At 46.9% G+C, this 14,753-nt stretch overlaps 1 protein-coding gene across 1 annotated transcript in view; it reads left to right on the top strand.

The window, feature by feature from the left end:
- SIGLEC1 (sialic acid binding Ig like lectin 1) overlaps positions 1–14,753 on the top strand; it is a 72,697-nt gene that overhangs the window by 24,016 nt on the left and 33,928 nt on the right. The window contains exons 8-12 of the mRNA XM_067468422.1: positions 3,608–3,862; positions 4,172–4,474; positions 6,204–6,467; positions 10,596–10,901; positions 13,340–13,609. Of these exons, the coding sequence (XP_067324523.1) occupies positions 3,608–3,862; positions 4,172–4,474; positions 6,204–6,467; positions 10,596–10,901; positions 13,340–13,609 (1,398 nt within the window). The remainder of the gene's footprint in view (positions 1–3,607; positions 3,863–4,171; positions 4,475–6,203; positions 6,468–10,595; positions 10,902–13,339; positions 13,610–14,753) is intronic.

The raw sequence follows: 14,753 nt of genomic DNA, 5'->3' as shown, positions 1-14,753 counted from the left end.
TTTGGTCCAGATCCATCGTTGTTTGAGTCCACGGTGTTCTCTGGATGTAGGTGAACTACAACTCCCAAACTCAAGGTCAATGCCTACCAAACCCTTCTAGTGTTTTTTGTTTGGTCATGAGAGTTGTGTGTGCCAAGTTTGGTTCAGTTCCATCGTTGGTGGGGTTCAGAATGCTCTTTGATTGTTAGTTAGGCGATCCTCATAGTCTGAGGATGATGGTCCTCCAAGTTCGGTGTCCAGGGGGTGGGTCCGTATGTGGCTGTGGAGACCTCTTCTTGACCTGCATCTTCTCCCGCAGTGAGGGCATTAGTTTCCAGGTGGGAGGCGGTCTCAGTCAGGGTTGGCTTGACGTGCCTTCCTCTTGGCATGTTTCTCTCTTTTGCCCTCCATTTGTGCCTCTTCAAATTCTGCAGCACTGCTGGTCACAGCTGACCTCCAGCAGGAGCGCTCAAGGGCCAGGGCTTCCCAGTTCTCAGTGTCTATGCCAGAGTTTTGAAGGTTGGCTTTGAGCCCATCTTTCAATCTCTTTTCCTGTCCACCAACATTCCGTTTTCCATTCTTAAGTTCAGAGTAGAGCAACTGCTTTGGGAAACGGTGGTCGGGCATCCGGACAACGTGACCGGCCCAGCGGAGTTGGTGGCGAAGGACCATCGCTTCAATGCTGGTGATCTTTGCTTCTTCCAGCATGCTGAGGTTTCCCTGCCTGTCTTCCCAGGAGATTTGCAGGATTTTCCAGAGGCAGCGCTGATGGAATCGTTCCAGGAGTTGCATGTGACGTCTGTAGACAGTCCACGTTTCGCAGGCATAGAGCAGGGTTGGGAGGGGAATTTATTTATTATTTATTTATTTCTTGCATTTATTGACCGCCCCTCTCAGCCCGAGGGCGACTCGGGGCGGTGAACAACAACAAACAGACAGTGTACAGTGAGCCGTGGCGACACAGACCAGACAAATACAACATAACATATACCCACACTAAAATCCGCTTCGTCAAGTCCTGGGGTCATAGCCAAAATTCGTAGTCCTAGTTCGTTCCATTGTCATTCCAATACACTCAGTTGAAGGCCTGCTCGAAGAGCCATGTTTTCAGGCCCCTACGAAAGGCCATCAGAGAGGGCGCCTGTCTAACTTCAGCAGGGAGGGTGTTCCACAGCCGGGGGGCCACCACCGAGAAGCTTTATAGCTTTATAAACAAGTCCCTTGGTCTCCCTATGGAAGTCCCGGTCCTCAAACACTCTCTGCTTCATTCAGAAAAATGCTGCACTCGCAGAGCTCAGGCGGTGTTGTATTTCAGTGTCGATGTTGACTTCTGTACAGTCCACGTTTTGCAGGCGTATAACAGGGTAGGGGAAGGCACCTTTGATTGTAGGTGAACTATAAATCCCAGCAACTCCAACTCCCAAATGACAAAATCATAATTCTTTGAGTGATGGTCACTCCTTGTGTTGTGAGACGTTTTGTTGCCAAATTTGGTGTGATTTCGTTCATTGGTTCTTTTGTTTTTAAGGTACTCATTATGCACAGAGCATTTTTATATATATAGATAGATTGCCCCTCCTTGCTTATCTCTGTTGACACTCCCGGACATGACATCTGGACTGGTCACTTTTGCCCGGCCGGATATGATATTTGTGGTCCAGCCTCTCCACACTCGGATCAGTTTAACATCCCAGGTGCCAATCCTACCAGGGACATGGGGTGCTTTGAAGGCCACTTTCCTGCTTCTTGTCAGAATGGGGTTGGACTGGATGGGCCACGAGGTCTCTTCCAACTCTACGATAATGATGTCGAGCACCCCCCCCCCCCCAAATAAGGGATAGTGACTTCTGCCCTTTGTGAGAGTTATAGTTCCCCCAAGGACCGAGCAATGGATCATGTTATCTATCAACTCAGCACCCATCCGCTGACTTCTACCAAGAGAAATAACTCTTTGCTGCCTGATTTGGATCACAAGCCACCTCCGCTTCCATAAACCTTCCCCAGAGGCATGGGATTTCTAGTTTCTTTTTAATAAATCAATGTTGTAATAAAATAAAGATGTGGGGTGGGAAGGGAAATTTTATATGAACTTTGTATAAAGAAATTATTGTATGAAATGTAGTTTGTTTCCCCCTTTCCCCCTTGACTTTTGCCCTACTAAAAGTGACCAGGAAATGTGGAAATGCCCGAGGGAGACCCCCTGCCTCCCCTGATACTCTTTTTTGTTGATTAACTTTTGTTGATTAACGACTAAAATGATCAAGGGTCTGGAGAACAAACCCTATGAGGAGCGGCTTAGGGAACTGGGCATGTTTAGCCTGAAGAAGAGAAGGCAGAGAGGGGATATGATGAGGGCCATGTATAAATAGGTGAGAGGAAGCCACAGGGAGGAGGAGGGAGCAAGCTTGTTTTCTGCTTCCAGGAGACTAGGACACAATGGAACAATGGCTTCAAACTACAAGAGAGGAGATTCCATCTGAACATGAGGAAGAACTTCCTGACTGTGAGAGCCGTTCAGCAGTGGAACTCTCTGCCCCGGAGGGAGTGTGGTGGAGGCTCCTTCTTTGGAAGCTTTTAAGCAGAGGCTGGATGGCCATCTGTCAGGGGTGATTTGAATGCAATATTCCTGCTTCTTGGCAGAATGGGGTTGGACTGGATGATGGCCCATGAGGTCTCTTCCAACTCTTTGATTCTATGATTCTATGATCTGCATGAAACAATAGCCATGTCTTCTTTCTCTCATTTTCTGAGCCTGTCTGGTGAGAGAAGGGTTCCTGAGGACAAGGAAAAAAATGATTGAAATTACAAAGGGGCAGCGTTGACCCCCTGAGGTCCGCTGTCCACCCTGTTGTCATTCTCAACCGAAACTCATCATGGACAGAACAACCTTTGTTTACAGAGATTGTATCTTGCCGGCCAGAAACAAAGACAATCATCACAGCTGGCAGGATATCTGTAATCCCATCATTTCCTCATTGTCTGCGGTTGTCCCGCCTTGCCTGCTTCTGACTCGTCCATCCTCAGAAGCAAGGAAAGCCTCCTGATTGGCCCTCCAGAGGCAGAGGGCGGGCGGGAGTTTTGAATTGTTTTCCTTTGTATTTTCGCTATAAATATTTCTGTAAAATCACTAGCGTTATGCTTGTGGTGGAATTATTCCTACAATGCATCCGATCTCAGCTGAATCGCTAATAAAGACACCTCGATTGCTGAACTTCCTCCGCTTTGGTGAGGATTTATTATTTTAAATGTTTTTATCGCTGAAATTGGCCTTCTCTGGCCTCACCAAGGTTTATTAAGGACTCTCTTTGGTGCAGTCCTCAGGGATCTCTCTCTCAGGGAGATCCTCCTAAAAGCAGCTTGATATCAATTCTAGGATTCCATGTCTTGGGAATGATTTTTCCTGGCCCATAACTCCACCAAGAGGAGGACATCCCATAGCCATAGAGAAGACCCTCTTGTGTGTTATGTCATTTTGTATTTCCCCCGTTTCCGAGACATGCACAAGGGCACCCCCATAGATGCCCATGCTCATGCTGGCATGAACTCTATTGAGAGGCAGCCAGAGTGGTTCCTCCAGAATTGGGGTGTGGTTGTATGAACTTTCCCCCATTGTCTTCTTCTCTCCCAGCGGCCAGGGTGGTGGTCCAACCCTCCAAGGAGCTTCCGGAAGGTGCGCAGGTCTCCCTCACCTGCGTGGCCACCGTGGTCCCTGGAGAGGAGCCCCGCTTCACCTGGTACAAGAATGGCAAGTGGCTCCAAGAGGGCAAGGAGGACGCCCTCGTCTTCCCCAAGGCCAACGGCAGCGATTCCGGCACTTTCCATTGCGCGGCCCAGAGCACGGGAGGCCTCCGCACATCCCCACCTGTCACGCTGCGTGTCTTCTGTGAGTGGAGCTCCATTTGGGTCATTCCATAGGTCATACTTTGCCCTCCAATGTGTTCTCGGAAGGGCGTTGGCCAACTGATTCCCTTCCTTGGGCCATTGAAGTCCTAGTGAGCATTCAGAGGCCCATCTCCAGAATCCACTTTGAGTCTCCTTGTGGAGAGAAAAAGCGGGATATACATAAACATAAACATAATAATAATATGTAACACGATTTTTGTTCCTGGGTGAAAAATGTCATTTCCTAATTGTTTCTATCATAAAGACATGGGAGAAGTTTATTAAACTGTAAGAACTTTCCGGTCCACAGACGCTCCTCGCCAACTGGTGTTGACCTCCTTCCTGGAGACGCAGGGGGCCCGCCTGGGGGTCATCCAGTGCGCAGTGGACAGCGACCCCCCCTCCGAGGTGGCCTTGTTCAAGGGCGACGCCCCCCTGGGCTCCAGCACCGGAAACCCTGCCTCCACCGACCCCCGAGTGACCCTGGCCGCCACCCACAATGCCCTGAAGGCCACCATCAAGGACCTGGGCCTGGAGGACGAAGGGCAATACGTCTGCTCCGCGCAGAACCGTTACGGAGAGGCCAGCACGTCCATCGACTTTGTGGTGGAAGGTAAGACCCATCTTCAGGGGCATCTGGGGGACATAGCTAATCCATTCCTGGTTTTAGTCTGAACTTGACAGGAGTGACTCAACGTTAGACCAAGAATAGGATCCAGTGAGGTAGATCCACCACCTCACTGGAAGTTGTGGGAGTTGAAGTCCAAAACACCCAGTCTTGAATCACCCAAGCCAACTCCCTTCTATTATGCAGGTAAACACAACCTAAGCCCTCTTAACAGATGGCCACTCAGCCCCTGCTTAGAAACCTCCAGAGAGAGAAGGAGACCTTGCCAGACTCCCAGGTTGTCTCTATTCCACTAGAGTTGGAAGGGACTCCCAAGGGCCATTCGGTCCAACCCAAGGAATAGATGAGCAACCCGAACCCTCCCAATAGATGGCCACCCAGCCTCGGGATAAAAATCTACAGAGAAGGAGATTCCAATTGACTCCCAGGCAACAGGCAACTCCACCATCCAGTAGCTCTCACTAGTTGTTGTTGCTACATGCCTTCAAGTAATTTCTGATTTATGCCGACCCTAAGACAGAACCTGTTGTGAGGTTGAATGAAGCCATTGAGATACATAAGCATGTGGACAGTTTCAACAGAAAGGAGGAAACCATGAAAATGAACAAAATCTGGCTACCAGTATTTAAAAAAACTCTAAAATGAGAACAGCACAACAGCAGAGGGGAAACAATCTAGGATATCTAATCACCTCTCAACAAAAGATTGCCCCAGGCACTGCCAGGCCATCAAATGCTAATCAAGGTGTTCAGTTGAAACATTCACACCTAGTGTCGAAGGCTTTCATGGCTGGAATCACTAGGTTCTTGTGGGTTTTTTCGGGCTATAGAGCCATGTTCTAGAGGCATTTCTCCTGACATTTCGCCTGCATCTATGGCAAGCATCCTCAGAGGTAGCTTGCCACCTAGCTCCAGCAGACAAGAGTCCTTTGTCCCACCCTGGTCATTCCACAGATATATCAACCCATTTTCCGATTTCCAACAGACCTCACTACCTCTGAGGATGCTTGCCATAGATGCAGGCGAAATGTCAGGAGAGAATGCCTCTAGACCATGGCCATATAGCCCGAAAAAACCTACAACAACCCAGTGATTCAAACTACAAGAGAGGAGATTCCATCTGAACATGAGGAAGAACTTCCTGACTGTGAGAGCCGTTCAGCAGTGGAACTCTCTGCCCCGGAGTGTGGTGGAGGCTCCTTCTTTGGAGGCTTTTAAGCAGAGGCTGGATGGCCATCTGTCAGGGGTGATTTGAATGCAATATTCCTGCTTCTTGGCAGAATGGGGTTGGACTGGATGGCCCATGAGATCTCTTCCAACTCTTTGATTCTAGGATTCTATGATTCTATAATTCCGGCCATGAAAGCCTTCGACAATACATTGAATGAATGCAGTTTGGCATTGCTTTAACAGCCATGTGAGTTGTAGTTCCACACCTCAATGATATAGAATCCTGGGAGTTACAGTTTGCAAAGGTCTTTCTTCTCTGCCGAAGGGGGCTGGCACCTTACCATACTGCAATTCCCAGAGCCTTGAGCCTTGGCAGTTAAAGTGGGGTCAACATGCAGTGTAGAAACATAGAACACATTAGATGCACATTAGATTCAGTGGCGCATTAGACTTGAGTCAATCTCTCTACCGTCCTGTCTCTCTCTCTCTCCTGGTTGCAACGGCCTGGATCATGATTGTGCTGTCTTGCTGCTTCATCTCTTTAGCGGCCAGGATCCTGGTCTCGCCGTCCTCCTCGGTGCGCGAAGGGGAGTCCGCCCGCCTGTCCTGCCTCCTCCAGAGCAGCAACAACGCTTCCTCCTCTTCCTCCAACTTCACCTGGTTCAAGGATGCTCTCCCTCTCTCGGAGGCCTTTGGGGATTCCCTGGAGTTCCACCCCTTGGCCCGGAAGGATGCTGGGACATATCTCTGCCGAGTGGAGACCCCAACCGCCAGCAAGACCTCCGATCCCATCGCTCTCTCCGTTCTCTGTAAGGGAGCAGGTTACCCCGTTTCGTCTTCATTGCTAAATTATATATATATATATATATATATATATATATATATATATATGGGAGCCCCCCGGTGGCGCAGTGGGTTAAAGCACTGAGCTGCTGAGCTTGTTGATCGAAAGGTCGCAGGTTCGATTCCGGGGAGCGGCGTGAGCTTCCACTGTCAGCCCTAGCTTCTGCCAACCTAGCAGTTCGAAAACATGCAAATGTGAGTAGATCAATAGGTACCACTCCGGCGGGAAGGTAACGGCGCTCCATGCAGTCATGCTGGCCACATGACCTTGGAGGTGTCTACGGACAACGCTGGCTCTTCGGCTTAGAAATGGAGATGAACACCACACCCCAGAGTCGGACACGACTGGACTTCATGTCAGGGGAAAACCTTGACCTTTACTATATATATATATATATATATATATATATATATATATATATATATTATTGGGTAATGTGTTCAACTACAAAACCCATTATTCCTCAGACTGCTGCAAATAATAATAATCATAATAAGAGTTTGCTCCAGGCACAGTCAGCCCATTGTATGCTAATCAAGGTGGTCAGTGGAAAGATTCACACCCAGCCCAACTTACAAAGGCCCCTTTGTCTCACCCTGGTCATTCCACAGATATATAAACCCCTTTTTCCCCATTTCCAACAGACCTCACTACCTCTGAGGATGCTTGCCATAGATGCAAACGAAACGTCAGGAGAAATGCCTCTAGAACATGGCCATAGCCCGAAAAAACCCACAAGAACTGAGTGATTCCAGCCATGAAAGCCTTCGACAATACAATAATAATAATAATAATAATTATTATTATTATTATTATTATTATTATTGGTGGTCCCAGTGGTGACCGGCACACTGGGTGCAGTGCCTCAAGACCTTGGCCTGCACTTAAACACAATCGGCGCTGACAGAAGGCCACCCTACTGGGATCTGCATGCATTATTCGCCGAAACATCACACAGTCCTAGACACTTGGGAAGGGTCCAACGTGTGAACCAATTCAACAGCCAACAGAGTGTCTGCTGTGGACTCACCTTGTGGTGTTTCAGATAGTAATAATAATAATAATAATAATAATAATAATACTTTATTTATATTCTGCCCTTCTTACCTTGAAAGGGACTCAGGGCGAATCACAAGTACACATACACAGCAAACATTCAATGCCATTTGTATACACAGTACACAGTACACAGACAGAACAGGAGGTTTTTGTGTCGTGCCACGGGGGGTCCTGTCACTCCATCCTCTATGACGAAGAGCCATCAGGACTTCCCCATTCCGGCATTTTCCGATCTTCTTTTTCTTTATGGCATTGTAAAACACTCCCCTGCTTTTTTTAGCGGTACCTAATTTCTCTAATTGCAGCCAAAGCTGTTTTCGAACTGCTTAGGTAAGCAGTGGGCAGGGCTGACGGTTGGCTACCTACACCAACCCGGGGTGCAGCTGACAGCCATGTATCTGACACATCCAGGGGAAAATACGGGGTCAGTGATTCCCAACGTGACACAATGACTGTAAAAAGAGGTCTTTATTTAGCTTTGGGCCCAACAAATACAGTGTTTGTTATCTAGTGACTACTTGCAATAGCCAACATTGCTTCAGAGATGCATTTGTCATTGTTAATGACCATTCAGTTTCAACCAAATGCCTATCGAGCCCGGCATTCAAATATTCAGTTTCAACTGAAATAGAAATCTCCAGAACCTCTGGGAGATTTTGAGATTTTTGGAAAGGCATGGCCTTGTTAGAATCCTAGAATCCTAGAGTTGGAAGAGACCTCCTGGGCCATCATCCAGTCCAACCCCATTCTGCCAAGAAGCAGGAATATTACATTCCAATCACCCCCGACAGATGGCCATCCAGCCTCTATTTCAAAGCTTCCAAAGAAGGAGCCTCCACCACACTCCCTCCGGGGCAGAGAGTTCCACTGCTGAACGGCTCTCACAGTCACGGAGTTCTTCCTCATGTTCAGGTGGAATCTCCTCTCTTGTAGTTTGAAGCCATTGTTCCATTGCATCCTAGTATCTCTCCAGGGAAGCAGAAAACAAGCTTGCTCCCTCCTCCTCCCTGTGGCTTCCTCTCACATATTGATACATGGCTATCATGTCTCCTCTCAGCCTTCTCTTCTTCAGGCGCAACATGCCCAGCCCTTTAAGCCGCTCCTCATAGGGATTGTTCTCCAGACCCTTGATCATTTTAGTCGCCCTCTTCTGGACACATTCCAGCTTAGAGTCAACATCTCCCTTCAATTGTGGAGCCCAGTCACAACTTTTTCGAAAAAGGATGCCCTAACCTCTTGGTCAAAAACAAGACCTGTTAGAGGCATCACCTTTTGGGGAAATGGCATTCACGCAAGGCAGTTGGGTTGCTCAGCTGTTCAACCTAGGTAATTCTTTGAACTGTTAGGGATAAAGATATGCCAGCGCACAAAAACACATTGAAGAATGCAGCAGAGTTTCAGAAGTGTTTTTTTCGGTTGCCCCAAAACATCTACTCTCCCTTAAAAGATATTTGCCTTCAAACCATGCTCTCAAGAGTAAAAAATAAGCAGATCTCTTTAAAAGTAACAGAGTTGGTTTACTCACAAACTTCATGTATTCAGCATACAGGGGCATTGCATATCAGTCCAGTTACAGGTAGAATTTGAGGTAGTTTCTCTGTGCAGAAAACACAGGGTATCTTTCTTCAACCAACAGCCCAAAGTCCAAAGCATCTCTCTGTTCTGAGAGTCTAACAGAGTCTCTGTCTAGTCGGAAAGTCCAATGGAGTCTCTAAGCAATACAGTTCTTACTGAAGTCTGAAAACATACTGTTCTTACTGAAGTCTAAAGTAAAACTGATCCTAATGTTTCTACTGAAGTCTTTAAGCATACTCTAGAGCAGTGTTTCTCAATCTGGAGGTTGAGACCCCTGGGGGGGGGGGGGGGGTTGCCAGGGGGTGTCCGAGGGGTCGCCAAAGACCATCAATGTTTTCTGTTGGTCATGGGGGTTCTGTGTGGGAAGTTTGCCCCAATTCTATCGTTGATGGGGTTCAGAATGCTCTTTCATTGTAGGTGAACTATAAATCCCAGCAACTACAACCCCCAAATGTCAAGGTCTATTTCCCCCCAAACTCCACCAGAGTTCACATTTGAACATATTGAGTGTTCATGCCAGGTTTGGTCCAGATTGATCATTGTTAGAGTCCACAGTGCTCTCTGGATGTAGGTGAACTACAACTCCCAAACTCAAGGTCAATGCCCACCAAACCGTTCCAGCATTTTCTGTTGGTCATGGGAGTTCTGTGTGCCAAGTTTGGCCCAATTCTATTGTTGGTGGGGTTCAGAATGCTCTTTGATTGTAGGCGAACTATAAATCCCAGCAACCACAACTCCCAAATGACAAAATCAATGCCCCCCCCCCCCCACCAACCCCACCAGTATTCAAAATTGGGTGTATCGGGTATTTACATTATGATTCATAACGGTAGTAAAATTAGTTATGAAATAGCAACAAAAATAATAATTTTATGGTTGGGGGGTCACCAGAGCATGAGGAACTGTATTAAGGGGTCATGGCATTAGGAAGGTTGAGAAACACTGCTCTAGAGTTTAGGGCAGGCATGGGCCCTAAACTGCTTCCTTGGAGAGAGACTAGGACGCAAGGGAACAATGGCTTCAAACTACAAGAGAGGAGATTCCACCTGAACATGAGGAAGAACTTCCTGACTGTGAGAGCCGTTCAGCAGTGGAACTCTCTGCCCCGGAGGGAGTGTGGTGGAGGCTCCTTCTTTGGAATCTTTTAAGCAGAGGCTGGATGGCCATCTGTCAGGGGGGATTTGAATGCAATATTCCTGCTTCTTGGCAGAATGGGGTTGGACTGGATGATGGCCCAGGAGGTCTCTTCCCACTCTAGGATTCTATGATTCTATGGGCCAACTTCGACTCTCCCTCCAGGTGTTTTGGACTCCAACTCCCACAATTCCTCACAGCCTACCAAAACACCTGGAGGGAGGGGCAAAGTTGGCCCATGCCTGGCTTAGGGGCACAGAGCCTCAACACTTGTGTCTGTTGCTGGTTGCAATGCAGTGCTATTTCTGCGTGTTTTCCCTTCCAGACCCCCCAGGGGAACTCGAAGTGGCCGTCTTCGTGGAGACAAAGAGGGGACGGGTGGCCATCTTTGAAATCTCTGTGGACAGCAAGCCCCCAGCCCAATTTGCTCTGTACAAAGGGAGCAACCTCATCGCCTCCAGCGACTCAAGGGCCCACAGCCAACTCGAGCGCATCAGCATCACATCCCAAGCCCCCAACGCCATTCGGGTAGAGCTGCGAGACGTAGCCCCAGCGGACGAAGGCGGCTACAACGTCACAGCCACCAACCCCTATGGGTCCTCCTCACGGCCTTTCTACTTCCACGTCCAAAGTGAGTCCATGTTGATCAGCAACCTCCAGTGCTGGTGCAGCCATTGTTACTGTCTCTTCGGCATGTGCAATCTATTAAAAATAGTTCAAAAATAATTACAAAACAAGGGTGCTGGCGGTTTGTTTCTAAAGTGTTTCTAAAGTAGAGTTAGGGAAAAAATTGTTACTATAACAAGAGTAATGAAAATGTGTTACTATTTCATTACTATTGAAGTCCAAGTGTGTTCGGCATGATGTTATGGGTGGCTTGATAGGCTTAAATTACGTCGTTTGGCTTCAAGCTTCTCAGAGGAGACAATTACTATAATTGGGCAAACTTTCCGGGGATCCTTTCTCCCTCATTTTTTTAAAAGTAATTTTATTGAATTTTTAGGGGGAAAGGTAAAAGAAAAAAAAAGGAGGGGAAAAAGTGGGGTAATAGGGGGGTATGGACAGACTAACTTTTCCTCATTTTTAAAGCTATTGGAGTGAAATTTGCTCCAATGGTAGAACACGTTTACCAAATTTCAGAATGTTTCACTTATCCACGGATTTGGGGGGAATTTTCAAAGATTTTATAAACTTTTTTTAAAAAAAAAAACTACAGCAGCTGTTTACTTGGAGATAGCACAACATAACCGGGGCATCCATCCCCAGAAGTTTCAGAAAGATTCACACATCTACAGATTTTGGGGGATTTTAAAAAGTTTAGACAAAAACAAGGTATCCCCCCCCCCCCAAAAGTGACAACATCAATCCATGACACACAGTTTGGAAAGCTCTTCATAAAGCAATCCCCAAATTATGAATAGGATAGGTTCTGTATGTTTGTTCTTAAGTTGAATTTGTATGTAAGTTGGAACAGGGACATTTCTTAAGTGTCTAGATAGATAGTAGGCCTGGGTAACAACGGAAAATTTTGTTTCTAAAATCGATTCGTTTTTTTGGGTTTTTTGCGTTTCGATATTTAAAAGAATTCCGAAATTTTCCTTAAAAAAAGTTCGATATTTACGAAATTTCGTAAATGGTAAAAAAATTACAAAACAATAACGAAACAATAACGAATCGATTCGTTAATGGCGGCCGCGATCGCGCAATACGCTAAAAAAACTTCTGAAGCTTCCCTCTCCCTCTGTTGTTGACTGTTGGTGTGATATTATAATTTTTTTCACTAATTAAACAAAAAACAACTATAAAACTTGCCCCAGACATGCGGAAATAATAACGAAACGACCTCAAACCAATTACGAAACGAATACATAACGAAATACGAAGCATTTACGAAACGAATTGAAAAATTCGTTTCGTTTTTAAGTTGCTCCAGAATGGTTCGTTATCGCTTCGTTAACAAAAAAATAACGAATTTTTAACGAATTACGAATTAACGAAACGAAACCGCCCAGCCCTAATAGATAGATAGATAGATAGATAGATAGATAGATAGATAGATTTTCCCCCACTTTCTGACCCTGTAAGAATTGGTTTTGGAAAATTTGGCTTGTTATGAAAACAAGGATTGGAGAGACGGCTTCAGTTGAAATGCTGTAGCAGAGCAAGCACCTGAGGATTTGTCAAAGGATGAGGAGCATGGGTTTCATAATGAGGAGCCTGTGTGTGTGATCAGAGAGAATTGCAGGGCTCAGATCGGAGAGAATTGCAGGCTGATGAGACCGAGGCAGAGGAAGCCATTGTTTTGGATTCTGGTGCTGGTTCCCAAGCTATAGGGGAAAGTGAAAGTCATTGGGCTGATGGGGAGTTTTCCCTGGAAACTAGATTAGGCATGAGAATGGAGGGAGTAAAAAATAGATATTCTCACAGAATCCGAAAGAAGTCTTTGAAGACCTTGAAGTCCAAGTGTGTTCGGCATGATGTTATGGGTGGCTTGATAGGCTTAAATTAAGTAGTTTGGCTTCAAGCTTCTCCGAGGAGATAGTGTTGCGAAAGGAAGATTTTCCTGTCTCTGTTCTCAAGTTCATGCTTCATGTTTCATGTTCTGGTTCATGTCTTTGTTCCTGTAAGGGGTTGCCTTGGAAGAAGCTCCTGTTTTCTGGTTTATGGATTCATGTTTGCATAACTGCTTCTCTTGACTTCATTTCCTTTGCCATTTTTTGATTACTGGTATTTTGTATTTTCTATTCTACTGATTCTTTTGGAATTGCCCCTTTATCCCTTTGTACTTGCTTTGCTTAATAAACATTTCTAGATAGTATTATTGGACTCTGGTGCGATCCTGGGTGAAAAGGTGTTTCAGTGCTAGAGTGTAACAGGAGACCCCTTTCCCCATGATAATAACTCTTCCAGGAGTGGATTTCGCTTCCTTCCGAGGGGGAGATTCCTCCCACTCTTTCTCGTCTCAGACCTGTTCTTAACTGTGAGTCATTTGTAAGCTGGATGTCTGTAACTCAGGAGTGGCCTGTACCATTATCCCATTACTTTCTTCTGCCTTTCTTCTTGGACCAGCGGCCCGGGTTCTGGTCTCTCCATCTCCGGAGGTGCGGGAAGGAAGTGACCTCACCCTCACCTGTGACGTGATGGGAAGTGCTCCGGAGGACTCCACCTTCTCCTGGTTCAGGAACGGGAAGCGGGTTCAAGGGGGAAGCAGCAGCAGCGAGGCCACACTGGCCTTCCATAGCATCACCAGCCAAGAGACCGGGTCCTACTACTGCAAGGTCCAAGCACCCAACGGCACCGGGACCAACATCTCCCCGTCGGTCAGCATCACCGTTGTGTGTAAGTGGCCCTTTAATGGTAATAGCACCATGTAACAAAATTTGAAAAATGTTCTGTCCTTGGTTTGAAAGTGTTGTTTCCTATTAGGGGTGTGCACAGCTAAAAAAAGCTATTTCGTTTGTGTTCTGTCGCGCGCTGGGCCTGTAAAGAATTTCCTTTAAGACAGGACGTGCAACCTTTGCACAGCGGGAAGCCAGGGGGCCCAAGGAGAAGTTCTCAGAGGTTTTCCACCACAAATTTATTTATTTATTTATTTATTTTTTGCATTTATTGACCGCCCCTCTCAGCCCGAAGGCGACTCGGGGCGGTGAACAGCAACATAAAGGACAGTGTACAAAAATCAAGACAATACAAACCAGACAATACAACATGACATATACTTATACTAAAAAATCCGCTTCGTCAAGTCCTGGGGTCATAGCCAAATTTCATAATCCTAGTCCATTCCAGTGTCGTTCAAGATACTCTCAGTTGAAGGCCTGCTCGAAGAGCCATGTTTTCAGGCCCCTACGAAAGGCCAACAAGGAGGGCGCCTGTCTAACTTCAACAGGGAGGGTGTTCCACAGCCGGGGGGCCACCACCGAGAAGGCCCGCTCTCTCGTCCCCGCCAGACGTGCCTGTGAGGCAGGCGGGACCGAGAGAAGGGCCTCCCCGGAAGATCTCAAGGCCCTCGTGGGCTCATAGGCCGAGATGCGGTCTGCAAGGTATTTTGGGCCGGAACCGTTTAGGGCTTTGTAGGATAATACCAGCACCTTAAATTGGGCCCGGTAGCGAATCGGCAGCCAGTGGAGCTGGGACAGCAGGGGCGTTGTATGCTCTCTGCGTCCTGCTCCCGTTAACACCATGGCTGCCGCGCGTTGGACTAGCTGTAGCTTCCGGGCCGTCTTCAAGGGCAGCCCCACGTAGAGAGCGTTGCAGTAGTCGAGGCGGGATGTGACCAAAGCGTGTACCACCGTGGCCAAATAGTCTTTAGATGGCTTGTGAAGTATAACAAAGTCTTTTATTAATGAACAAACAGAAACTTCTCTTGTCTTTAGAAAGTTAAACAAATGATTCCAGGCTTTTATGCCACTGGTGGCTTCCTAATCTTGCCCACGAAGGACAGGCAACTGTCTTCAATAACTTCTTTACTTTAAAGGAAAGT

Source organism: Anolis sagrei, chromosome 5, assembly GCF_037176765.1.
Source record: "Anolis sagrei isolate rAnoSag1 chromosome 5, rAnoSag1.mat, whole genome shotgun sequence".
NCBI classification, from domain to species: domain Eukaryota; kingdom Metazoa; phylum Chordata; class Lepidosauria; order Squamata; family Dactyloidae; genus Anolis; species Anolis sagrei.
The sequence above is the reverse complement of the archived record's forward strand: the minus strand, read 5'-3'. Positions and strand labels throughout refer to the sequence as shown.